The following is a 25412-nucleotide window of genomic DNA, read 5'->3' as shown; positions in this document are numbered from 1 at the left end:
AAACTATGTATATAGAAAAGTTAAAACAATATATAATTTAAAATGGAAGGAAGACCAGAATTTCGTGAACAGAGAGAATTAAGATATGGTAACCAACATCACAACAGATGAAAAGAACCATGACATTACACACTACTGCACCTTCAGCTGAATTCATCAACCCCCGGAAAGGAAATCACCGTACTCTAACCGTTCCATGGAAACACACGAAAGATGTCCTGCCTCATAAGGCCCACGAATGTTTATTACAGCCAAGCCGCCACCACACTCTTCTGGTTCGTAATGGTCTTAGGTGCTAAACAGCCACAAAGATAAATTCGGCTAGGCAACAATCTTCAACCGCCCCCAGCCCCCTTCTTTTGCCCTTTTCTGGAAGCACCTTACGCCTCAGCAAATCTGCAATCAGGAAAACATGGTGCAAAGAGATCCACATTACTACTCTGCCAAAGTGTTGAGCAAGCATTCTTCATGGATCGGGAGTACCACTTACCCCAGTTCAGAAAGCTTCAGGTGGGCCTCAGCATAGTCAGCAAAGAAAGCGTCCTCATCCTACAAATCAGGCAAAATCATCCAGGTGACAACCTACAAGCACAAGACAAAACTCTACGAAAGAGGAGAAATATGCAAGGATCAAATATATACCGCTGCATATTTCTCGACAAGCGGGCGGAAGGATGGGTCAGAGAGGAGGGCTTTGTCACTTGGCAGCTGCAGAAGGCCTTCCTTCTCACCACTCAGAAGCTCCCTGCCAGAGTATTCAACTTTAACAAAGACTTGTCTCAAGAAGTTTGTGCTCAATCAATAGAGCTTGCTATTTAACTAGAAGTAAGGGTCTCCTTTGAAACAAATAGCTCACTTACTTGAAGTAAGAGTTATCAAAGATCAAAGGGTTGGAAGTCCAGGCTCCCTCAAAGCCAGACCTATCCTTGTGGCATCTTCCCTACATGAGATAGTCAATTACGCATAAGCACCGCCCTTCAAGTTCTCAACACAAAAAATACAGAGGCTTGTTGAACAATTCCACCAACCAGGGTGTGACCACCAGAAAGCGCAACAATGTCCTGGTCGCTCAAACCCATCTGTGTGGAGAACACCTGCCTGAGGTGGTCAGAACCTGATGCAAGAGACCCCAACGAGTAAGTCCATCTATCTCATTCCTAACATTTTATGGCAAATGTTAAACCCTAAATATTCTCACTTTATCCTCCACACAACAAAGAACGCAATCCAAGAACTAAAGGGAAATGCTGTTTACACATATTTCTGCACTTGAGGTGTGTTTTTTCCCCCCAAAAAAGAAGGATGCCACGTAATGCATTCAAAAAGCATGCAAACATTTTTGGAATAAGACTCCCAACATGAGAACAGATTTTTTTTAAAAAAAAATGAATCACAAAATGGAAGAAGCATAATCAAATACTTGCTACTTCTACTGCTGAAATGCTCATATTTGGAGGGGAGGTATTATTTTGACGCATTCATTTCACGTCAACAGAATAAAACTAACATAAATGAAGCCATAAGCTTTGGTAATACCAAAACTATTTTCTATTGTACCTTGGGTGGCATCAGGAAGGCGGCCTTCCGGTGGAGGCTCAGGCTTGTCCTACATAATAAAAATGATGCTTTCATCAGCACCTACAGCTAAATGAGTAAAAAAAAACAACAGTCTAAATCAATGCACCATAGCACATTCCCACTTGATCTAACGTCTATTTTGAGCGAATACAAATACTATGGAACGCTCTAGAGAGGATAGTATTTAAGCCTTAAACAAGATCTTATAACACAGGAGATATAGCTCATTAGTAATTACACGCTTACTATCTGTTTTGACCTGGCCCAGCAAATAATTGATACATCCACAAAACGGGTACTACTTGAAACAAACATGCAATAATTGCATGTCAAGCATATTGGGCCCATGCAGAAGATCAATTGGCTCCATCATCACCCTATTACTACTCTCTCATGAAATGAACTGTTAATGTAATCATGACAACTTTACTCCGCAAAACCAACACAAGAAATTTAACATGTGGCATGTCATATCTACGGGTAAAGGAATGAAATGTAGACCCGAAATTGCCAGCCTATCAACAGTCCAACAACCTACGCAATGAGGGACTGCAATAATTAGCATAACACCACATAAGTCCAGAGCCTAAAAGGCCTGAACAAAGACAGACAAGATATAGAGTTATCACTTGAAAGTATTCTAACAAATTCAAAGGATCTCGCAGGGTGCTTATACAATATTTCCGCGCATCCGTGTGTGTCAAGCATAAGCCTATAGGAAGATTTCTATTCTAGGTGTGCTGCAGGAGCAGTTGGTAGGTAGAGGATAAGATTTGCTTGCTTAAACCCTAGCAAAATCTCGGGATCGTGGCGAGTTGGGTTGGGGCATGATTTGATGTTAACAAGAAGAAGGAATCTGTCTTACCTGCCTCCCTGGGTGGAAGGGGACCTCAGGGCCGCCGGTGACCTCAACGGCCACGACTCCTGCAAGCTGCAGCGCCGTAAGAGAGGAAAATGTCATTCGATCAGGAACAGGGGGGAACGCGTGATTGAAAGCGGGATCTCAGGCAGGCAGCTAACCTGGTAGAAATCAGCGTAGGATAGGATGGGGAACTGCTCCTTGATGGGCTCGAGGAGCCTGATGGCGATGTCGAGACCGGCGTTGGCTCCGTGCGCCTGCTCCGTGGGGTTCTTCATGGTGCCGAAGGGCCCCCCGGTCTTGGTGGCGACATCGAAGGTACCGGCGGAGTGCCAGCTGCGAGGGATTGAGTGAGTGACCAGTGCACAATCAGGAGTCCGGCCAGATCGGAATGGGGGGCGGGCGAGGCGAATGAATGAATCGGGAGGCGGCTTACGCGAGGCGGAGCATGAGCGGAGCGCAGTTCTTCTCGGCTATGAGGCCGCGGAGCTTGCGCTTGGCCTTCTCGACCGCCTTGAGGTAGTCCTCGCTCACCGTGGGGTAGGCCTTCACCATGGCTGCTGACGTCACGAAGCGTCGTCCTCTGTGAGGGGGTAGGAGCCGAGGAGGAAGGAAGGAGATGGATGCGGTGAGTGGGTGGGTGGGGGAGGCGGGGGCGTCGCGTTATATACGCGTAGACCGGCGGCACAGGGGAAGCTTCTAGTAGCCGGATCGAGGCCGTTGGGCGGCCGATCGTGCGGCTCCGATCGGGACGAGGGCCCACCGGACCGGCGTGCTCGCCTTCTCGGACGGTTCTGCCCCTTCCCCAGATCCAGTCAGAGCATCCGTGGCGGGCATTCCGGTAATTGCGTACGGGGGACGTGTGTGAACACGGCAGGTGTGCGGAGATTCCTCCGGGGAGAGGTGCCACGTGGTGTGCGCCGATTGGCGATTGACCGCTTGGCCCACGTCAGCTAGACGCACTGCCGCATTTTTCTTGCCGCGCTCCAGCTGCTCCTCTCTGTCGTCCTTCGTGGCATCGCATAAATGTACTCCTCCGTAAAAAAATGCAACCGAAAAGCTAAATAGTTTTAAATTTAATCAAATTTATACAAAATAGTATTAACATTTATATTATAAAATAAGTATCATGTAATATATTTTTATACTAAATCTATTTAGAGATATAAATATTATTATTATTTTATATAAATTTGATTAAATTTAAAATTATTTGATTTTTCGAAAAACGAGAGTTGCAGCGTTTGATCAAACTTAATATATTATTGTAGGGAGTTGCATTATTTGACTATATATCTATCATGTATGGGCCTGCGAAATACCTTATATTATCGTCAATAGTGTGTGTGGCTGACTTACTATACCATCGTCAATAGCTGCATCAGACTTTTTTGAAGAAATGCTCCTTCACACTTTTGAGCTTCGAATTCTCTCGCTCCTTCACACTTGGCTGTGGTCACCAGACGACGAGAGAAAGGAGATGTGTAAACAGATGACAGCGCATGCAGCCGTATCCCGAAAACCACGTCATCAGTTTCATTCTTCACCTGCACAGTACAGTACGTCTCTCATGGTATTGGTATTCATGGCCTGTATGGATTCGCCAGAAGTTTAGTCCCAGCATCATGTATGTTCGTACACTAATTAGAAGTATTAAATAAAAATTAATTATAAAATCAATTGCATAAACAAAAACTAATTCATAATACGAATCCATTAAACATAATTAATCCGTCATTAGCATAACATGATCAAATCTTGAACTTAATTAGGTTTAATGGATTCGTATCGTGAATTAACCTCCATTTTTACAATTGGTTCTGTAATTAGCCTATATTCAATGAGGATTTAGTCCTCCTCGTCCAAATAGGCACTCAGTCACCCAAACTACACTACTTGCACCCTTCGGTTTAGTCACAGTAAAAGACCGTACACCTTTGCACTGCATTCGCACTAAACCAAGTCAGAGGACTACGACTACACTGTGTGACCATCGTTTACCGTTCCCAATCGGATCCCCACTCTATAGATACTGCTCTCCTTTACAAATTGAGTGAGGCTGCCAATGGCATTGGGGCAACGCAAAATCCATGGCAAAAAAAACCCTCCCTCGTTCCATGTTCTGGATGGAACACACCGCGCTACATCTGCTCCTGGACGATGTTATAAACAGATATCAATATCTCCACACTGATCAGGATGATAATAAGCCATTCCAGAAAATCCGACTTCCTGTTCTGAAGGATCTCCTGAAGAAACCTGATGTTGTGCTGCCAATTTCAAAAATATCGCACGCATCAGAAATACACACACAAAAACATAAAAACTTTCATTCAACCACCAATATTCTGCATCAAACCACCAGCCTTACCTCAACAAATTTCAATTTAAAGTCAAGGTTTCCAAATCTTTGGGTTAACTCATATTCATCTCGAAGGTATTCCCAAATTTGAGCATAGTTAGCATTTTTCCATGCTATGTCTGACCTGGAATCCACAAAGGTCTAGTGTAAACATGTGATCAAATATAAACATAAAGAGTTCATCTCAATGTCAAAGAATCCAACAGCTATGGCAGGGAAACAAGGAGAAAACTGTAAAAAGAAATAACACCGACAAATTAAATGGCAATAAACAGAGAAGTCAATTTTTCAACTCACGAGAGGCAGGCCAAATGAAACACGTATTTTTACAAGGCAGCGAATTTCAGAGGAACCATGCATTGAAAGGAATACCGCCTGACAGTCATGCAACGCTAAATTAGTAATTTGGGTTCATTTTTTACGACACTTATGCAAGCTTGGTCTTTTCCCATCTACTTTACAAACCTGTACAGAATCACATAAAACTAAAGGTAAACTAAAAATAAAGCAAAAGCTTGTCTCAGACAAGCTAAGCAGCAGCTTCCTGGACACCAGTGTACATGTCTGACTACAGGATGCACATATGCAACTTCTCTGGCAGGAGAATGCACGTGTAATTATCAAATTCAAGGAACAATTGCAAATGTTGCATGCAACAAAGGATATTAGCCTTTAGTGTCAGGGAATGGGACAAGGAATATTCATAGATTATTTGCATTTAGGAAAATTAAACTAGTTAGCCTGAAGCTACGATACCTTTCAAAGAGTCCAAGCTTAAGAATAACATCTGCCAAGTTAGAGTTGGCCTTCCCTACGAGCTGGAAAAGCTTCTTCCTCTCCATAGTGAAGGTACCAGTTTTTTCCATACCACGATTGATATCTGTGAACTCAGCTACCATTCCATCCACCTATCAACGAAGATAATTGATTAGATTTCTTAATGTATCATCACAACATCTCTTCTTCTGAATTATACGTACTTGACGGATATAGTAGTCAAGAGCAATACTCTGACCCAGGACACTTCCAATTGTACGGATTCCATCAATACTCAGATCCCTAAGCACAATATAGTCAAGACCACCCTGCATCCACGTCTCCAAGGTAGGCTTCTCAACCACAGCATAATCTGCAGTTGGGAGATGTTAAGGTTGTGTCATGGGCATGCTAACGTTTAGATGACACAACAGCCCCCACAATGATAAATGCAAAGAAGAAGTGACAATACAAATCATGCAGATAGATCAAGTTGCTAGGAAAATATTTAGTGAAGCAAATGCCATGTGCTCTCTGCAAAGTAACGCAACAGGACGGTAAACCTCTATATAAGCCAAGAACAGTTCTCATCACAGAACTTACCATAACCCTTGGGTGCCATCATCTGCAAATCAATAACTCCAGATATCATGGGATATTTTTGTCTGCAGATGTTGATTGAAGAACACTATAGAGTACAGACATACAATAGAGTATAACCTTCTATAGATGCCTCTTATACCATGAGATGGATTTAACTCTATTAGGATAGTACTAATGCAAGGAAACAATGATAACATCCAAAGCAGATAAAAGAATAAGAAACTCTACTCCTTGAGGACAAGTGTTCTTAGGCTTACCATCCTTTCTCATCTCTGGTAGTAAACCTGATGCATGCTTCTCGACAATTTTTAGGTATCCATCTGCTTCATGATCAGAAACATTAAACAGAACGATAGACCCATATTGGAAAACGACCATGTAGTGACAATGGCTCTCATCTATGACACCAGCCTTAAAACCCTGTGAAATAATGATAAAAACTAATCCAGTAAGTATCTGCTCTCTGCAGGTCCTAAACAAACAACCTAGGAAAAATAAAAACAGACCTTTTAAAAAGGCAATAAGTAGATCATGTAACGACTAGCAATGATGCTATAATCAGCTTGAAACTGTTTACATTGTACTCACTGTATAGTAAATACAAGACAATGAGCTCCCCAGGAGCATAATATGAACATATTATACAAAGACAATCATCATATGATACCAAAATGCTGTCTCAGGAAACGACAAAAGACAGACCGAACTCTATCCTAACTTGCAATTCCAGTGAGCATAGGCAAAGAATTAAACAAAGTATTTCCGCTGGAACAGCTATACCTTTGGCTTTGGGAAAAGTTTTCTACCAAAATGCTGTCTCAGGAAACGACAAAAGACAGACCGAACTCTATCCTAACTTGCAATTCCAGTGAGCATAGGCAAATCAAGAATGGAGCTTTCAGATAGCCTTCTGCAAAGGCTGAGCTCAACTATGATTATCCAGGCATACAGTCAGGTGGGGGCACTACACTATGACAAATGAAGCACAACATCAAAAAGGTCATTTACACTACCAGGCACTAAGACTGCAGGGTACAGTAAACTTCAGCCTGCCGTGGTGTTTCAAACTTGGGATTCAACATTGCAAATAAAGAAAATGCAGACTTCCTTTTGGGTTTCAATTTTAAGAATCTCCCAGACAATAGATACATTAAGAGCCTGCAGTTCAACCATTAGACTTTACTTTGCAGAGCATAAGACGCCTTCAACATCTGCTGACTCTATCGTGATAAGAAAATTAAGATTGGGTTAGGTACCTCGGGGTCTCCCTTGACATCGTAGTATCTAAGGACGACGTAGTTGGTGGCACGCGATGTGGGTGGGATGACATTGAAGGAATTCTGGGACTGGAGGCTCCGCAGGTCGATACTGCGAGAGGCCCCATCAAGCATCAGTTGATCGCGGAATCCGGAACAAACAAGCAGATTATGGAAGAGACGAAACAATACCTGGTGCATAGGAAGAAGGCCTTGACGGGGACGACCCGTGTCTGGTTCTCCTGTGCAACCTCGAGAAGGTGCTCGTGGTAGTAGGCCTCGTCGTCGGAGGCGAGTTCCTCCGGCGGCGGAGGAGGCAAGGGCGCGGGAGGGGGTCCCTGGTCCTTGGAGTCGAGATGGTGGTCCCTCCCGGGGGCGGGGGCGGGGGCCGGGGAGACGGAGGCGAAGGGGCGGAGGAGGGGGAGGCGGGACGGGATGCCGTGGGGTTGGGGAGGCGGGAGGCGGCGCGGGCGGAGGAGGAGGAAGGAGGATGGGAGGCGGGGAGGAGGAGGCGGGGAGCGAAGGGCTAGGGTTTGGAGGGCTCTGGCTGTGGTGCGGGAGGGGAGGAGGAGGAGGGGCCTCAGGAGGCTTTGGAGCCTTGACGACACCTCCATGGCCTACTCTGCTCTCCTCTACTAGAATGGATATAGGAGCAAGCAAGCAAGGCAATGGAGATTATTTGCCTCCGCCGCTCTGCCTGTGTGGGAGGCGGAGGCGAGACGACGGGACGGGGTGGGTGGGCCCTTCCCCACTCCTCTTTTCTCGTCGTTTTTTTCTTTCTCTCTTTCTTTCGCTCGGCCACTCCGCCAAACCAAAAGGCCCAGCCCATATATACAGGTCAGCCCAGCTTAGGGAAGCCGTTGGTAATGGGCGGTCAAACTAGTCCTGAATGTTTAGACAATTTAAATTATTAACTTACGCGAAACATGATTAAAATTTCAGCTTTCCTAGTTAGTCAAAATTTGAACTATTTTTCATTCAATTGCATTATTAATGATTTCTTGCATTAATTTTTAAAAATTGGGTTAAAGCATGTAATTAGCAAAATTTGCACAAGCATAATTATTTAAATGCATGACAGGACATGGAATTTAAGCATGCAATTTATGCGTGCATGATTAATGCTAATGATGGTAAGACTATAATAGTGGTTAGTATGAATGATTAACACCATAGGTGTTACACTATTGTTGAACCCAATGTGCATTCACAGACAGGAGGTAGAGAACCCAATTTTGAGTTGAGGAAGGAGATGACCGCAACACAATAAAAGCATAGGCTCGCCTAGCAAGAATGATGAATCGATATGGTCATAGGAGAAAAGAGACAAGAGAAGGGTGCATACACATGTAAAATATTATGTTTAAGGGACAGATTGTGTTTCATTGTTTTATTATTTTATTGGCTTAAGGCCTATGACAATATCCAGGAGTGCCCGACTATGGTTGCAGTTGCAGCTGCAACACGTTTGAAATAAAATAAAAGAAAAAGAAATTTAGAGGACTACTCCATAAATAAATATTTTAATTGGGAGAGGGCTAAAGTGAGCATCCTTGGGTAATCGAGAGGACATTGTGTTTCCACCCTGCTTAATCTTAATTCTAATCCCCCGTTGCGTTGACAGCGCATATGTAAGCGCCGTTGGGTTCCTAAACGCCAATTTTAGCTCCGCCAATTTTATCATTTAGAAGTATTAAAAAAAATTTGTCTAAATTTTATTTATACGGATGGATGTTAATTCGCAAGATGAATTTAATGAGCCTAATTAATCCATAGTTTACAACAGTAACGCTACAGCAACCATCCGCTAATTATGGATTAATATACCTTATTAGATTCATCTCACGAATTAGCCTAAAAGTTCTGTAATTAGTTTTATAATTAGATTTTATTTAATATTTTTAAATGATAAGATTTTTTTTGATACGTCAGAGATAAAGTTTAGCCCTCACGAGTAAACACACACCCACGTATAGGTACAGGCACTGGCGGAGCATGACACGAAACCAAGAGCGAGCCAGTTGGCAAAGCATTTCACATATTCGAGTTAATTTCTACATTTCCAGCAAACCTAATATAGCAAACCAAATAGAAGAGAGATGTGTGTCAGTATGTAAGATATGCATGCAGCAATATAAAATTAGCTTATATATAATGCATATATGCTAGATTCTTTAGAAATTTGTGATTGTCAGGGGAGCCGGAGCCTAATGTGTTAACTAGGCTCCGCCACAGATACAGGGGTTCTAGAAGTAGCAAGGAGTTGGACTGTTGCCTCTTCCTCCTTTCTCTCTCTTCATCGGAGGGAGGTCCGCACGCAGTCTTCTACTCCTCCGCCCTTGGGTTCCCCACGCGGACGCGGAGTGCGCCTCCCCTCCCCTGCTCTCTCCTCGGCAAGGAGAGAACGGGAGCGAGCCATGCAAAGCTGCTTCCCCTGCCTCGGGGGCGCCAAGAAGAAGAGGCCGCCGGAGAAGCCTCAGATCCCGCCATCCTCAGGTGAGGTGATCCTCCTCCTCCCAAAGGTGGCCCCTTTCTTGGGCTGGGGGTCTCTCCCGCGCTGCGCGGCGGGTTCCGTGATTTCGACTCCATAATTCATCTCATCGACAATCTTCCTGGCCCCGTCCCAAAATTTGGATTTTGGGCCAATCATCATTTCTAAAACCTCCTTTTCTTTCGCAATTCGGCTTGGGGAATGAGAATGAATGGTGCACACCACTTTCATGACTTGTATCCGGTCATGCCCTTCCTTTTTGCTCAGGCATGTCTCGATTGTTCCTATTGTTGCTGCAGAGAAACCCAACCTGGGGCCGTCGCCCAGTGTAACGAAGCAGGACTCGTTGGAGGTGAACAAGGACGCTGCAAACAAGGACATCGTCTTGAGCAATGGATCTGACCACGACCAAATCGCTGCGCAGACCTTCACTTTCAGGGACCTCGCGGTGGCCACAAGGAACTTCAGACCCGATTGCCTTCTTGGTGGGGGTGGATTTGGCCGAGTGTATAAAGGCTATCTGAACTATCTCAACCAGGTGAGTCTTACTCTCTACATATATCCCTAGTTCAAGTTGTAACTGATAGTACAAACCTTCAAAACGTTAGCATTCCCTAATAAGATGTAATGATGAATATACTAGACATAGGCCTTTATATGTAGTAACTAATGTTCCTTGATGACATCCCCCCAAAAACATTCCATTGATGCACACCCAATAGTTCAGCAATGCCATAGCATGTTGTGCATGTGTAGGAAAACTCAAATGTTTCGGATGGCAAGTGCATTTTAACATGGCATGCCATTCCTTACCATGATAGGTTGTTGCTATAAAGCAGCTTGACCGTAACGGATTACAAGGCAACAAGGAGTTTCTTGTTGAAGTTCTGATGCTGAGCTTGCTGCATCACCCAAATCTTGTCAGCCTTATTGGCTACTGTGCCGATGGCAATCAGAGGCTCTTGGTTTATGAATATATGCCTCTAGGTTCTCTTGAGGATCACCTTCATGGTATGCTATTTAAATCCTGCACTGCTGTACTTCTTTTGAATTGATAGCACTGTTACTGGACGGTTAAAATTTGTCTACTCACAGCTGCTTATTATTTTACTAAGATCCTTCCCCAGATAAGGCACGGCTTGACTGGAATACAAGGATGAAGATAGCTGCGGGTGCAGCGAAAGGGCTAGAGTATTTGCATGACAAAGCCAGTCCTCCTGTCATATACCGTGATTTGAAATGTTCGAACATCTTGCTTGGAGAGGGTTATCACCCAAAGCTTTCTGATTTTGGATTGGCAAAGCTTGGTCCAGTTGGTGATAAAACTCATGTTTCCACAAGAGTGATGGGGACATATGGGTATTGTGCCCCTGAGTATGCTATGACCGGACAATTGACCCTAAAGTCAGACATTTATAGCTTTGGTGTTGTCCTTTTGGAGATCATTACAGGACGAAGGGCTATTGATAACACCCGAGTCGCGGGGGAGCAAAATCTTGTTGCATGGGTAAGCCACTGGTGCTGTTCTTTTGATATGTTTTGATCCTTGTCCATGCCAAGATTAGTATAGATGTGAGTATGGAGAACATCACAATATTGTGCTATTTTCTGCCTCTTTGTTAACGTATTCTGGAAAAATTGACCAGATGTCTGCCTCTTAGCTCGGAAGTTCAGTAAGCTGAGTGTTATCGCTTCAGTCTTTGGTATCGTATCACCTGAAGGGAAAATCTAGGAGGTTGTGTTTTCAGTGCCTCTCTATTTCTTTTAAATTTCACCATTTCATGTTCGCAACAAACTTCATCCGCAGCACTAGCACTGCATTAATTTTGCTGGCTTTCTGTAATGATTTTGGCATGTTCCATTTTGTTGCCCAGATGCATTACTGTAAAGCTGTTGAATAATAGATTACGACATGACAATCTTTCTGCTACAGAAGCTCTTGCTTGCTGTGAAAAAGTCTAGAGCCCCTTCATGTATCTGTCCCCACCAGTTGTGTAACCTTGTTGATGCTCTATTTCAGGCCCGGCCCTTGTTCAAAGACAGGAGGAAATTTCCCCTGATGGCTGACCCTGCACTAGAGGGTCAGTATCCGTTAAGGGGATTGTACCAGGCCCTTGCTGTCGCTGCGATGTGTGTTCAAGAGCAACCGAGCATGAGACCGCTGATTGGAGATGTGGTCACAGCTCTCACTTACCTTGCCTCCCAGACCTACGATCCGGAGGCGCATGGCATTTCGCGCATGGTGGCTCCAGGCACGCCACCACGGACTAGGACCAGGAGTCGAAGCCATGGCTCCGTGGATCAGAGAGGAAGCGGCTAAGCAAGGTGATGGATGGTTTGGGAAGCCCAGAATTTTGGTAAGCATCTAATCTCGAGGTGTGTGGGAGCAGGAGCCGGCAGTCCATGCCCGTGGAGATGGAGAGGGGATTTTGTTTTGGTTTGCTGGAACGGAAGGCATCAGTTCGCAGAGACATGGATGGTCTGGTCTCTGGTGTATTCCTCTGTGAGATGACGATGTATGTTAAAAAGCTTGGAATGCCTAGCGTTCCATTTCATCATCATGTTAAAAGGGTACAAGTGCTGTACATATGTGATCTCTCGGTCTGCGTGTATTTCATTTCCGTCCGCGGAATAATTGCGATCAATACAGTAGGGTAATAACTTTACTGCAGCCGGCCATAATTTGTAATTTTATCAGTACGTACTCACCCTTTATATCGGTTATTTCATACATTAAGAAGTAGACTAGACGTACCACGTGGAACAATCTGGTACTCTTATTCTCCCTATAGTATACATTCCCTATTAAATTCTAATTCAACGATAGCTGCTCAACTGGAGTGGGGGATTTTAATCTCCCACGGCAGCACATGCAAGTAACTTAAAAATTTTATTTTAACCTCTCGGCAGCACATGCAAGTAACTTAAAAATTTTAAAAAGTTGTAGTTCTTAAACCGGCCATCAAATTTAAATTCTAATTGCACAACTATATTTATTTTGAAATAATTTTAAAAATATTCAATTAGTAAAATATTCAATTGACTTGCTAAAGTTGCTTATCATTGACTATGCAATAAACATCCACCTACCCAACACAATTATTTGTCATTATCCTCTAATCACACCATCCAATTATCTCTAAATATCAACATCAATATCCAATCAACTAAACTCAGACGGGTCAAGCAACATTTTGTAAAGCGATAAGCAACTTTTTCAAAATCCATAAGCAAATTATAATACATTAAAATATATTTTCTCATATGAAAAAAATATAACTTTAAAATATAGTCATGTGTGATCTTGTTTTAAAGCTCTTATTAAAACGATCGCAATTGTGTCACCGGATTTTCATTTAGACACTCGATTTTGAATCTACGATCTTTTTTGTTTGAAATTGTGTGCATGCACACGCATATGTGTCCTCTTTCTCGTCCTCACATGTGTATGCATGTGCTTCTCCAATCCAATAAAAAAAGGATGACCGTACGCCGTGAATTAGCCGCATCGATACAGTAGAGTATCCCCTTCACAGGGCGTGATGTGAGACTCTGATCAATCATTCAAGCAAGGAAAGGAACCGACGCTCATCTGAGCTGTGTTTAGAAATATGGAAGTCTCTCATTGTGAGGGAGGATGGTGGTCGAGGTCAAAGAAAATAAGAAAATGCAATGTTTTGCGTGTGGCTTTGGATTTGAATCCAGCTCGCCCTCGGGCGTGAAACGCGTGCATTGGTATTCAGTCTACTCCATATATTATACCCTTATAGACTAATCTCAGTACATACATAGTATCGTATCACTATCTTCAATACTGACATGTCATGTAATATAATAATATCTTTTTCATGTATGAAACCTAGCAGAAAAAGAAAAAAAAGACACCAGCATTAATACATTAAGAACCATGATGCTGCCGCAGTAAATACTTATGACAGAGTTATGGCTCTGCCTGGGCCCCTCGCCCAAAAGGGGACCTACCTAAGAGTTTGCTTAGCCGCCAGTCCTCGTACTGACCTTATGCGGGGGAGCGGGGCTAAGGGTCTACTCAGTTGGCTACCAAAACGTGGTCATATCAATCTTTTTTATTAAAATCTTAGCAATCTTGGCTACTTTTGAATTCCAACCAAACAAGTGCCAAAATTTATAATCTTACCTACATTTTAGCATGACAAATTTTGATAACCAACCAATCAGGCCGTAAATCCCTAATTCCGTAGGAGTTGCCTCCGTCTTCACCACTCGTCCTAAGGTTGTCTCCAACAAGAGAGGCCATTCGGAGTAGGCAAATATACATTTTGCCTATCGGTTAGGAAATAGCTACGGTAGGCATTTTTCTTGGCCTCCAACAGCATAGGCAAAAAGCATACTACATTCCACTGATAGTTGGCTCCTGCCGGCGGCAAGAAATCTCTCTCCTCCCGAACCGGCCAGTTCTCCTTTGCCGCACAAACTTCTCTCTCCTCCCGCCCAACTAACCATTGGTCGAGCCGCGGATGTCTTGGCCTGGCAGAGCACGCATTTTAGCTTCCCTCTCCCCTGCTAGCCAAAATTCCTTGCCTTTATGCCTATTCTGCTGGAGACGGATGCCTGGTGCTACAGTGCTCCCACAGTAGCCATTTTGCCTTGCCTAGCCGAATGGCTCGCCCGTTGGAGACAGCCTAACGCCTGTGCAGGAGCGGCCTGCCCTCCAAGAGTGCAGAATATATTAGCGCCTAATAATTCTAGATTGGGACTTTCCAAAAGAAATTTAGGCATAGAAAACACCACTGCTCCAACAGTGATCCTATATTTAGTTCCAAAAAAATTAAAATATGCCATGTCAACCGTAACAAATTCCGTCGATTTTTTGTTTACGATCTTCAGTCCAACACCGGCGCTGTGAGGTTCAAGCCGCTGCATTGTCACCATGAGCATCCTTCTCACGGATGGCCCAAGCTCTTCCTCTTCCTCCCATGCTTTCTATTCTCCCTACCATCTCTCCCACTCCACGAGCTCTCTGCTCCTCCTTGCTGCTCACTCTCGACGACCTCCTTATCCCGTGCTCTCCCTCTACCGATGTGGTTCAAATTATTTCCTCTCCATCGAAGCAAGTGAGCTAACGGGCATGGAATGCCACGCCCGGAGCCGCCGCCGGATTGGGGCGCTTGCGGTCGACGGCATGCGCTGCGGCGTGTGGCTGCCCATTTCAGGGCGCGCAGCAGCACCGCACGGCCGGAACACAGAGGTGAAGGCGTGGGCCCAACAAAGCGCATGCAAGATTGTATAGATCCAGGGATCGCTGTTTCTGGGCGTGCGGAAAAATTGGGAGCTCGGTTAGCCATCTGTTGGAGCTACGAAACAAAGCGCATGTAGTGAAGGGAAGACGCATCACCTTGCCAGGTCCTTAGGGCTGCTGAGATATTTCCCACCATCCTAGTCAAAGACGGTTTCTGGATGGCATCATCACTATCATGCCACGTGGCTGTCCTACCCTGAGCGACCTCTAAGGTTCCTCGAGTCAAAGCTGTAGGGATCCGTCCCATAACGCTGACAGTATTATTATCATAAAAGATTCATTCGCATCTGGTATGCTGAGTTGCTGACAACATTTTGAGAAAAAAAAAATACTAGCACTAGAGGAAGATTAATACCATGCATATAACACCAGAAATTATAAAAGAATGTTACACACATTCAATCCTCGAGAACATCCACATATGTACAAAGAATATTTGAACCAATAATTCAGAACATCTTCTATTTGCAACATTTTGCAAAATAGCCTGCCAAATGCATTTACTCATCAAAAGTGTTATTTAATCTAAATCCCACATCTTATTTGCTCCAATCAGTGCAACGAGATCCAGCAATTGTTTGGACAAAATGTTAGCTGACAAGCACGCCATGATATTTACAATTGCACGGCAAGCAGTCGACCCAAAAGAGCCAAGTCACATTCATCAAATCAAGCATATACCTTAAGTTGGACCGGCGCATTCACAATGCTCAATGGCAGCACAACATGAGGACTAGATCTTAAAGAAAGAAAAGACGCCCCCTGAATATCAATCGCCTCTTGTTCAGCAGCACTGTATGCACTTCCTCATGTATCCATTGTGCATATGCACTTGCATAGTACCATAGGAGTATCACATATTGTAGGAGTATCACATGTGTCCATGGATAATAACGCGGCTTCAGCTCACCCGTCATGCAAATTCCAGAGCTACTTAACTAGCCTTGGCACAATCAAATAAATAGCTGGTACTAATAAGGCACATAAAGCACCATATTCTATGAGGATTAAAGCGATTCAGGAGCTAATAAAAAGGAAGCGTATGCTAAAAAGACCACATAATAGAGAGATCCACAGCTGTGCATTACAAAAAGGATAAGGTGCTAACATAGGAGGAGGCGCATGGTTTACTCTACCATCTAATAATTCAACAAAAGCTAACTCTGATACCAAGCACACAACCAGGCATGTATCTGCAGAAAGCCTAAAATTTGCTCACCCACTCAGTGACTAATGTGACCTGGTTAGTGGGCGATCCTAACTCTAAGTCAGGTACACCAATTAATGCTCCATTGCTCCAGCCTTCATGGTGCATTTCCTGAATTCACCACATGCAAATTTGATAAGCAAAGGAATCAGGAAATATAGTTGGCCTCAAGTCAAAGAACATGTACCTCTGAATCGCAGCATATCAAGTTCAGACAGCAGCACTTAAGAAACCTGAGGCGCAGATGGCAAGTATTGAATTTCATACGTGAGAAGCGATGGACCGAATGCACTGTACTTTCCCGAACTGCTAAATGCCCGCTCTGCATCAGCACGCCTAGAGAAAACTACTTTTGCAATCTTCGACTTCTTAGTGATCTCAGTCTCACCCTCCACGATAGGTCCATGTATGCGGAATATGCTATTGATGTCATCCACAGAAGGGATAGCTTCTGGACTGCTAAAATGTAAAATCAAGGCTGCTGGGCCATCTGCAGGTTTCGCGTCCAGCGGACAATCTGCAGAAGCCGGATGATTTGCATCTGACGGAGGATGATCTGTAGATGCCACATCTTGAGGTGCCTCCTCCTGCTTCATCTTCTTATTGGCACTCCTGTTAGAGTTGTGAGGGTGGCGCTTCCTCTTTCGGCCTTCATAATCACTATCTCCATCATCAAAATCGCTGATGATGATATCACACCAGTATGAGTCCTCAGCTTTCCTAGCTGAGTACAAGCTCCCCGCGGACTTCCTCCGGCCCCTCTGACCATCCGCAGCCATCAGATGGTTGTCGGCTTCTGGATTTGTAGCTGGGACCAAACTCCCAGCTGACTTTTTCCTACCCTTCTTGCAACCGAAAGTCTCGAGCAGCTCTTTATCTTCATAAACACTGGGCGCTTCGGAGTCCTTGTGCTTTGAGAAGAAGCTAACGATGACAGGAACAGAGCCATGACTACCGTTGACAGGATCAGCAGCAACGGAGAGAAGCTGCAGCAGCATGTCAGCAGCGGGCGGATACTCGAGTCTGTCTTCCATCTCCTCATCCTTGAGGTGCGTGTCCCCCCTGCAGGCATCGGTTTTCCTGGGCCTCCCTCGTGGCCTTCCGCGAGGCGCAGCAGCGCCCCTACCCCTGGAGCCTCTCTTGCGGTCAGAATCAAGGTCGGATTCGGAGTCAGAGGCCCCCTTCTTCCTGGGGTCCCAGTCCTCATCTGAGTCGTCCCTGACGACTTCGTCCTTCCTCTTCCTTCCCCTCCTGGACGCGGCGGCAGCGGCGGCGTCGTTAGCATCCGTGGTGGTGGATTTGGTAGGCGTGAGGGGGAGCAGGCCGAGCTCCATGGTGTAGCTGGGGGGGTCCGGCAGTGCCCTGAAGGCGTCGAATGCCCTGAGATGCGCCTTGGCGATGGCCGCGTGAACCCTGTTGGTGAAGCCCATGCGATCGGCGGCCAGGTCGTGAAGCGAGGCGAGGAAATCCGCGGGGGCAAAGGGGCGGGCGGGGGTGGCGAGGGCGTCCTGGACGCGGCGGGAGAACTCGTCGAGGGAGGCCTCGACGGCGGCGTGGAAGTCGTCGCCGCCGTCGTCGTAGAGCTCGGCGACTGGGAAGTAGGGCTCGTAGGGCCTGAGCTCGGCGGCGTCGCACCAGGCGAAGGCCTTGTCGCCGAAGTAGGAGACGAGGAGCTGGCCGTGGTGGCCGGTGCCGTTGCCGCCGGCGGAGTAGACGAGGCCGGGCCATGCGGCGTGGTTGAGCTTCTTGCCCCAGACCATGTCGCCCGGCGCGAAGCCGCCGACCCTGGGGGCGTCGGGATCCGGAGGGCGCGGGCGGGCGGGGGGCGGAGGGTTCTTGCGGGGGCGGCCGCGGCCGCGCTTGGGCGGCGGCAGGGCTTCGGAGGAGGAGTTGTTGAGGTCGATGTGGGCGGACATGGTGGCGGGGGTAGGGTTAGGGTTTGGGGGGGGGGGGGATCGAATCGATTTGGGGATGGAACGGAAAGCTCTCGTCGAACGAACGGGAAGGAAGGAAGGAAGGAGTGGAGTGGAGTGGAGTGGAGTGGAGTGTGATGGATGGAAGCGAGGCGACACCGCCCGCCCGCCGGGCGAGAGAGAGAATGGAAGTGGAGCTTAGTTGGGCCGGGCCTTTGTTGCAGCCCAGTTTAGTGTATACTACAGGAAAAAGTTATTTTTTACCTGAACTTTGGACGAATCCATGTTTCCTCCTTTAACAATAAAATCATCCGTCTATATACTCGCAATACCGGACACGTGACCTATCAGACCGGTTATATTTATTTTAGCTGAATTTGAAAAATCATACTAAATAAAAAATTATAAAATGAAAAATCCAATTTTGTTGGACTCCAGACCTATGCAGTGAACATATAATATAATATAATTTAGTAAAAATATTTATTATACTTTTAGATATATATACTTTTCTGTAATTAATTTATAGCTACAGTTTCCGTGATCCAATTATGGTGAAACTTTTATGGTGGGATAATCATTATATTATTGAGTTGTTGTAAAAATTTCATACTTATTGGATCATCTATGCTTGAGCAACTGAAGAGTTTCTAATATAGCTTGAAATTCAAAATAGAACTTTAATAGTTTTTAACTTAATCAAAGCAATCGATAATTCAGTTCGGTAATTTCTGACCAGTTTGGATAGCTACAGGTCGTAATCCGATTCTTACTTGGCTGTCTTTGCAATGCATGTGAGGCCCGGGACAGGGACCGGGCGGAGCGCATGCCCACCGCTACGTACGACTACTGTTTGTGTGTGGGTGTGGGCTGTGGGGTCGTCGTCGTCGTCATGCGATGCCAATATGCAATGCATCCCCCATCCATCTCAGTATCATTCCTCAGCACACACAGGGATATATATCAGTCGATCCATCCGATCCGATCCTCATTGATTTTAACCAACAAGCAAAGCAAGCACAAGCATGGCGTCGCCGAAGCACCACCATAATAAGCCGTCGTCTACTACTAAGAAGAAGCGCCGCCCCCTGCTGCTCCGCCGTGCGATGCTGCATTCCTGCCTCTGCTTCCTGCTGGGTCTCCTCACCGGCCTCGCCCCCTCCGACTGGGCCGACGCCGCCTCCCGCGCCGCCAACGCCCAGGTCTTCCGGGCAGTCCGCGCCATCAACCACACGGCGGCCCTGCTGCAGCTCAAGACCAGGACGACGTCGACGAGCTACCACCACCAGCAGCACCAGGAAGACCACCACCAGCTGCTGGTGGTGACGACGACGACGGGGCTGTCGCCGGAGCGCGAGCGGCGGTCGGCGGCGCTGACTCGCACCGCGCACGCGCTGCGGCTGGTGTCTCCGCCCGTGCTGTGGCTGGTGGTGGAGGCCGCGCGGGAGGCGCCTCCCACGGCCACCCTGCTGCGCCGCACGGGGGTCGTCTACCGCCACCTCACCTTCACCGACAACTTCACGTCGGACGCCTGGGAGGAGGAGCGCCACCACCAGCGGAACGTCGCGCTGGGGCACATCGAGCAGCACCGCCTGCGCGGCGTCGTCTTCTTCGCGGGCCTCGCCGACGTCTACGACCTCCGCCTCCTCGAGCAGCTCCGGCGGATCAGGTGCGTACGTAATTCTTGGATATTAATTAATAGATCTTCAATTCATTCATTCATTCGGCATAGTATGTAGATCGATCATCGATGGCACAGCTACTGTTCTCTCGCTCTTGTGAATGGATTTTGTCGGCCATGTGCATAATGCGTGCGTTGCGTTTGTTGATGCAACCAACTGTTTTGTCGGTGGAGCTGCATGCTGATCGGATCATGAATGAATGAATGGATGGACGGAGACATGGAGTCATGGAGTCCAGCAGCAGTGAAGTTAATTCGTGTCGGCAGGCAGGGCATGGTGGTCTATGGCCATGAGTGAATGATTGAATTTGCTGGTGGCCACTGTACTCCTCCAATGCATGTACTGATGCATAATAATGCAATTCTGCAGGACGCTGGGTGCGTGGCCCGTGGCGACAGTGTGGGAGCAGGAGAGGAGGGTGGCCATCCAAGGGCCCCTCTGCAGCAGCAGCGGTGGCGCGGCTGCATCGGCCGCGTGGTTCTCCTCCTCCTCCTCCGGCGCCGGCGGGGGGTTCATCAGGTTCACAACCAGGCCCACGCCCCCGCTCACGTCAGACGACTCCGTCCACGGCTTCGCCTTCGCCAGCGACCTGCTCTGGGACCCTGCCAGGTGGGACCGCTTCCCGACCACCGAGCCCGACCAGTCGCAGGATTCCATCAAGTTTGTGCAACGGTTGGTGATGGAGGATTACAACAAAACAAAGCCCATCCCTGATTATTCCAACTGTTCGCAAGTCATGGTCTGGCGTGTCGACACTACGCTCCTCCTGTTCTAATCATCGATCACAGGTCAATAGCTAGCTAGCTTCACTGTTAGATGCATGCATACTACACTAGTATACTATGTCACAGCTAGTTAATAATTTGCATGCTAGTTTAATTTCACATATATATATATATATATATTGATATAACGGTGGCCGGGCGCAACAATTTACGCAAATTATGCCTGTGAGGACCGAAAATTTTGTCTGGTACTAAATGGTCTTGGAAAACTGAAAATTTCTACCCGGTACTAATTTCGCACATCCTGGACATCCTGGACGAAAATGCATCCGGTACTGGCACGCGTTGGACGAATGCTCGGTTTTCCTGAGTTGTAGACTGGCTGCTATTTGATTCGGTGCTGGTCTCTGATTATTGCTGCATCAACAGATGGTGGTGCCCTGTGCTGCTAATTAATGTAATTACGTGGCTGGTTGTTTATTAGGGCCATGCTGGATCATACCTTCCTTTGGATGCTAGCTAGCTCATGCATATTTATTATTATGATGCGGATAGGCAGACAGAGAGAAAGCAAGCAGAGGGAGAATTGCATCATGCATTGAGTCGCATCAAGGCAACGCACCTCTTCTTTTCTTGGCTCTCAGCGAGCCCTCCTTTTCTGTTTCTTTTTTTCTTTGGCTCGTGCAACATGCATCTATCAATACGTATGTAAGAAATCTCCTGAAAAAGGAAAAAAAAACAAGAAGCTGCGAGGTCGATCAGCCATAACAAGTAGCCTGCGAATGCAAGTAGCAGAACACAAGTGCATTGCGCATACTCAGATTGGTAAAACTTCTTAAAATAAAAAAACAGTACCTACAGTATTATTTTTAATTTGCTGCTGCACATCCCTTCAGCCACTCCTGATCCCAGGTGGGTGGGCCCCTGATTGATTGTGCCAATGCAGGTGTAGTAGAGAGAGGAGTGCCTTGCTTGTAAGGGCAAACCCAGTATATTTTGACAAGTAGTCTATATAGATGGAACCCATATAAAGTGGTATTTATTTACTACCATGTGCACAATGTTAGAAGTGAAAGGAGGTAGTAAGTTGGAGAGAGATAATAAGTGGAAGAAGAGATCAATACTTGTTTATTTCTTATGGGCTATCCATATATATATATATATATATATGTATGTATGAGTATCCTTTAGGAACTCACTCTCACTTTGCGAGGAGTTAAATAATTTTAAAATTTGACCAAATTTATGTGAAGCAGTATTACCATTTATGTTACTATTAGATTAACCGTGTAATATAGTTTTATGCTAAGTATATTTGGAAATATAAATGCTAGTAATATTTATTTTGTATAAACTTAGTTAAATTTAGAATTGTTTGATTTTCCGAGAAGAGAAAGGGAGTAGTACAGTAAACGTGGCAGAAATGCAGGCTGCCGACGTGCAGCAGTTAGTACTCCTACTTGATGGATACTCCTAGATGGATGGTTATAGGCTTCTACCTCCCCCGCTCTCTCTCTCTCTCTCTCTCTCGTCCTCTTGGCGTCGCCTGCAGTAGGCAATAGGCAGGCAGGCTCCTCCCCCTCCCTCTTCCCTCCCTCCGTCCCTCCTCCTTCCCCCCGTCATGGGCACCACGTACAAGTGCTGCCTCATCTTCAAGCGCCGCTTCCACTCCCGGGACGCGCCCCCGCCCGACGACGTCCGCGCCCTCTTCTCCCTCCACTCCGGCGGCGGGCCCCACATGGGCGCCGACGGCCTCCGCCGCTACCTCCACGCCTCGGGCCATGAGGACGCCCTGGACGACGCCGAGGTGGACCGCCTGCTCGACCAGATCCGCCTCCAGCAGCAGGGCCGCGCCCGCCTCCCGCGCCTCGCCCGACCGCTGCTCGCCCTCGACGACTTCCACCGCTACCTCTTCTCCCACGACCTCAACCCGCCCATCCGCCACCCGCAGGTGCACCACGACATGTCCCGCCCGCTATCCCACTACTTCATCTACACGGGCCACAACTCCTACCTCACCGGCAACCAGCTCAGCAGCGACTGCAGCGACGTCCCCATCATCAAGGCGCTGCAGAGAGGGGTCAGGGTCATCGAGCTGGACATGTGGCCAAATTCAACAAAGGACGACATCAACATCCTACACGGCAGGTCTGCTATATATGCTATTCTAATCTAGTATGTATTTCCCTCTTACCTACCTAGACCTATATATGCTTCATCTTGCTGCTAGCTTAATGCTAATTGCTAACTAAGATAATGCAAGTTACTAGTAGTAATTAAGTAATCTGATGCTTCTTAATTACTTTGTTGTTCAACAGAAAGAATGCATGCATGCCCAATTGCTTATGCAATTTCCATCTTTTTATATACTATATATAGGACCTTGACCACCCCGGTTTCACTGATCAAATGCTTGAGATCCATCAAAGAATATGCATTTGTTGCGTCCCCCTATCCTGTCATCATAACGCTCGAAGACCACCTTCCTGCTGACCTCCAGGAAAAAGTTGCCAAGGTATGCCGCTGTAGCCGTGCCTGCTTTTCTTTCTCGAATAAGAGTACCCGGCCGATTGTACGTTGCATCTTCTTCCTCGACCTGCGCTTCTCTAACATGGGCCTTCTGGAAATAATCAATCTTGTTAGATGGTTCTTCAAGTATTTGGCAACATACTGTACTATCCTGACACCGATCAACTCAAAGAATTCCCATCACCCGAAGAGCTCAAGGGTCGTGTCCTCCTCTCGACAAAGCCCCCCAAAGAGTACCTTGAAGCCAAGGTTGGTACCATGAATGAGGGTGATGCTGACCTCCATCTTGGCAAAGGAGCCGGTGATGATGCCGCGTGGGGAAAAGAAGTACCGGATTTTCATACCGAGATCAAGTTTGCTAAAAAGGTATCACCTTCAACTACAAGTTTGGCTACATTTCTACCCCTCCTTTCTTTCGTATTACACAATCAATCAGGCATGCGAGATTTCACCTAACCAATTGTGGTTCCCTCTGCTAGCATGATGATGATGTCTCAGAATACCAAAGAGACGACGAAGATGAGAACGATGACGATGACGATGACGAGGAGGAACAGAAAATGCAGCCACATATTGCTCCACAGTATAAACACCTTATTACTATTAGAGCAGGGAAGCCAAAAGGCTCTCTAGCTGATGCCTTGAAGAGTGATCCAGATAAAGTTAGGCGCCTCAGTCTGAGCGAGCAACAACTTGCCAAAGTGGCAGAGGATCATGGCACTGAAATTGTGAGGTATACATAAAATAACTACTCTTATTAGCACCTTCCCTTTTGTATTTTAACAGCGGGCAGCGGCAGTAGAAAAGAGGGAGAGATTAAGATACCATATTCCTCCATGCACCGAACCCTGAAAAGAAAATACGGAGCACTGTATCCTCTATAATTGTTTCCCCCTTTGTTCTAAATACGAGTAGGTTCACACAGAGAAACATACTAAGGATATACCCGAAGGGCACTCGCGTCACTTCATCCAACTACAATCCATTTCTTGGTTGGGTGCATGGTGCTCAAATGGTGGCCTTCAATATGCAGGTAATATTTTCTCCTTCTGAGCTGTCGATCCAAGTTCTACAGGCTGCTGCTTGCCTAAATCGGTTGATGGTCACACGCTTACACTTCTCGTAACAGCAATCCTATTTCCTTTTTACAGGGATACGGAAGAGCGCTTTGGCTAATGCATGGATTTTATAAAGCCAATGGTGGGTGTGGCTATGTGAAGAAACCAGATTTCTTGATGCAAACAGAACCAGAAGTCTTTAACCCAAGGGAACCCCAGCCTGTGAAGAAAACCTTGAAGGTCAAGGTGTACATGGGTGATGGGTGGCGGATGGACTTTAAGCAGACACACTTTGATCAGTATTCTCCTCCAGATTTCTATGCACGGGTATGTATGCATATAGAACTCAGATTAAATTGGGCAACAGTGTAGTTAGAAGCAGCATAGCTTGTTCTAATCCACTGGTATGGTAGGTTGGCATAGCTGGAGTCCCAGCAGACTCGGTGATGAAGAAGACAAAGGCGATCGAGGATAACTGGGTGCCAGTATGGGAGGAAGAGTTCAGCTTCCCCCTGACCGTCCCGGAGATTGCTCTGCTGCGGGTGGAGGTGCACGAGTACGACATGTCGGAGAAGGACGACTTCGGCGGGCAGACGGTTCTGCCAGTGTCGGAGCTGCGGCCAGGGATCCGAGCGGTGGCACTCTTCGACCGCAAAGGGAACAAGTACAACCACGTGAAGCTTCTCATGCGCTTCGAGTTTGTCTAGTCCGAGTGAGTGAGCCGACGATTGCATTGATCAATATCGCAGGTGTGAGCCCGTGTCCCTTTCCTGTATGTATATGTTAGTTCTAATATGCAAAAATATATTCTAGATGTATATGCTTGTGTGAATATGGCAGTTTGGTGAGCTGTTTCATGGTTTCCTTGTGTATAGATTGGATTGGAATTGGATGATGTAAGTCTTGCTCTGTAACATGTTATTCTACAATAATAAAAATAACAAGGCATAGTGCTTACAGCATGCTGCCTTCTTCCGGATTGTATGGATACTCTGAATCCAGGAAGCTGATCGATCACTTTGCATTGATCCTACGATCCCATGGGAATCCTGTAAAAAAACATTTATCCAATATATGCGAATGATCATACACTGTTCCCATTTTGCCCATTTGAT

The 25412-nt window shown here is 46.3% G+C and overlaps 6 protein-coding genes across 8 annotated transcripts; 3 read left to right on the top strand and 3 right to left on the bottom strand.

Moving 5' to 3' along the window:
- Nucleotides 1-60: 60 nt before the first annotated feature.
- LOC112880254 (L-ascorbate peroxidase 2, cytosolic) lies at nt 61-3082 on the bottom strand. Its single transcript, XM_025944778.1, has 9 exons — nt 2874-3082; nt 2599-2773; nt 2444-2509; nt 1558-1606; nt 1029-1114; nt 861-940; nt 643-745; nt 491-549; nt 61-396 (listed from the first exon to the last, which is right to left on the bottom strand). Exons 1-9 carry the CDS (start codon nt 2990-2992, stop codon nt 381-383), a joined length of 753 nt encoding a protein of 250 aa, XP_025800563.1. The 5' UTR covers nt 2993-3082; the 3' UTR covers nt 61-380.
- A 1169-nt stretch (nt 3083-4251) lies between these two features.
- LOC112880252 lies at nt 4252-8112 on the bottom strand. The gene is made up of 7 exons (XM_025944776.1): nt 7607-8112; nt 7415-7526; nt 6416-6578; nt 5780-5928; nt 5556-5707; nt 4809-4923; nt 4252-4707 (listed from the first exon to the last, which is right to left on the bottom strand). Exons 1-7 carry the CDS (start codon nt 8026-8028, stop codon nt 4579-4581), a joined length of 1242 nt encoding a protein of 413 aa, XP_025800561.1. The 5' UTR covers nt 8029-8112; the 3' UTR covers nt 4252-4578.
- A 1547-nt stretch (nt 8113-9659) lies between these two features.
- Nucleotides 9660-12605, top strand: LOC112879804 (probable serine/threonine-protein kinase PBL7). Of its 3 annotated transcripts, XM_025944212.1 has the most exons (6): nt 9660-9910; nt 10205-10443; nt 10727-10916; nt 11021-11412; nt 11552-11640; nt 11926-12125. In XM_025944212.1, the coding sequence occupies exons 1-5, from the start codon at nt 9832-9834 to the stop codon at nt 11564-11566; spliced, it is 915 nt and encodes a 304-aa protein (XP_025799997.1). In that variant the 5' UTR covers nt 9660-9831; the 3' UTR covers nt 11567-11640; nt 11926-12125. The 3 variants fall into 3 exon arrangements, with proteins under 3 accessions (XP_025799997.1, XP_025799996.1, XP_025799995.1); XM_025944211.1 differs by lacking the exon at nt 11552-11640 and having other exon boundaries at nt 11033-11412; nt 11926-12605; XM_025944210.1 differs by lacking the exon at nt 11552-11640 and having other exon boundaries at nt 11926-12605.
- A 3603-nt stretch (nt 12606-16208) lies between these two features.
- On the bottom strand, nt 16209-18355 carry LOC112879803. The gene is made up of 2 exons (XM_025944209.1): nt 16578-18355; nt 16209-16501 (listed from the first exon to the last, which is right to left on the bottom strand). The coding sequence occupies exon 1, from the start codon at nt 18304-18306 to the stop codon at nt 16615-16617; it is 1692 nt and encodes a 563-aa protein (XP_025799994.1). The 5' UTR covers nt 18307-18355; the 3' UTR covers nt 16209-16501; nt 16578-16614.
- A 127-nt stretch (nt 18356-18482) lies between these two features.
- LOC112879805 (probable glucuronosyltransferase Os07g0694400) lies at nt 18483-20898 on the top strand. Its single transcript, XM_025944213.1, has 2 exons — nt 18483-19972; nt 20355-20898. Exons 1-2 carry the CDS (start codon nt 19329-19331, stop codon nt 20758-20760), a joined length of 1050 nt encoding a protein of 349 aa, XP_025799998.1. The 5' UTR covers nt 18483-19328; the 3' UTR covers nt 20761-20898.
- A 1335-nt stretch (nt 20899-22233) lies between these two features.
- Nucleotides 22234-25287, top strand: LOC112882347 (phosphoinositide phospholipase C 2-like). The gene is made up of 7 exons (XM_025947377.1): nt 22234-22858; nt 23090-23225; nt 23354-23605; nt 23719-23972; nt 24155-24272; nt 24391-24624; nt 24711-25287. The coding sequence occupies exons 1-7, from the start codon at nt 22332-22334 to the stop codon at nt 25002-25004; spliced, it is 1815 nt and encodes a 604-aa protein (XP_025803162.1). The 5' UTR covers nt 22234-22331; the 3' UTR covers nt 25005-25287.
- Nucleotides 25288-25412: the final 125 nt, after the last annotated feature.

The sequence above is a fragment of the Panicum hallii genome, chromosome 2, assembly GCF_002211085.1.
Source record: "Panicum hallii strain FIL2 chromosome 2, PHallii_v3.1, whole genome shotgun sequence".
Classification (NCBI taxonomy): domain Eukaryota; kingdom Viridiplantae; phylum Streptophyta; class Magnoliopsida; order Poales; family Poaceae; genus Panicum; species Panicum hallii.
The sequence above is the reverse complement of the archived record's forward strand: the minus strand, read 5'-3'. Positions and strand labels throughout refer to the sequence as shown.

Coding starts and splice junctions, on each gene's coding strand:
- LOC112882347 (XM_025947377.1), top strand. CDS start 22,332: ATGGGCACCACGTACAAGTGCTGCCTCATCTTCAAGCGCCGCTTCCAC. Junction 23,606..23,718: donor AGATCAAGTTTGCTAAAAAG/GTATCACCTTCA, acceptor TCCCTCTGCTAG/CATGATGATGATGTCTCAGA. Junction 23,973..24,154: donor CATGGCACTGAAATTGTGAG/GTATACATAAAA, acceptor AAATACGAGTAG/GTTCACACAGAGAAACATAC.
- LOC112880252 (XM_025944776.1), bottom strand. CDS start 8,028: ATGGAGGTGTCGTCAAGGCTCCAAAGCCTCCTGAGGCCCCTCCTCCTC. Junction 7,527..7,606: donor GCCTTCTTCCTATGCACCAG/GTATTGTTTCGT, acceptor GGCCTCTCGCAG/TATCGACCTGCGGAGCCTCC. Junction 6,579..7,414: donor ATGTCAAGGGAGACCCCGAG/GTACCTAACCCA, acceptor ATTATTTCACAG/GGTTTTAAGGCTGGTGTCAT.
- LOC112879805 (XM_025944213.1), top strand. CDS start 19,329: ATGGCGTCGCCGAAGCACCACCATAATAAGCCGTCGTCTACTACTAAG. Junction 19,973..20,354: donor GAGCAGCTCCGGCGGATCAG/GTGCGTACGTAA, acceptor GCAATTCTGCAG/GACGCTGGGTGCGTGGCCCG.
- LOC112879804 (XM_025944210.1), top strand. CDS start 9,832: ATGCAAAGCTGCTTCCCCTGCCTCGGGGGCGCCAAGAAGAAGAGGCCG. Junction 9,911..10,204: donor TCAGATCCCGCCATCCTCAG/GTGAGGTGATCC, acceptor TTGTTGCTGCAG/AGAAACCCAACCTGGGGCCG. Junction 11,413..11,925: donor AGCAAAATCTTGTTGCATGG/GTAAGCCACTGG, acceptor GCTCTATTTCAG/GCCCGGCCCTTGTTCAAAGA.
- LOC112880254 (XM_025944778.1), bottom strand. CDS start 2,992: ATGGTGAAGGCCTACCCCACGGTGAGCGAGGACTACCTCAAGGCGGTC. Junction 2,510..2,598: donor CCTACGCTGATTTCTACCAG/GTTAGCTGCCTG, acceptor ACGGCGCTGCAG/CTTGCAGGAGTCGTGGCCGT. Junction 1,115..1,557: donor CCTTCCTGATGCCACCCAAG/GTACAATAGAAA, acceptor CTCTTGCATCAG/GTTCTGACCACCTCAGGCAG.
- LOC112879803 (XM_025944209.1), bottom strand. CDS start 18,306: ATGTCCGCCCACATCGACCTCAACAACTCCTCCTCCGAAGCCCTGCCG.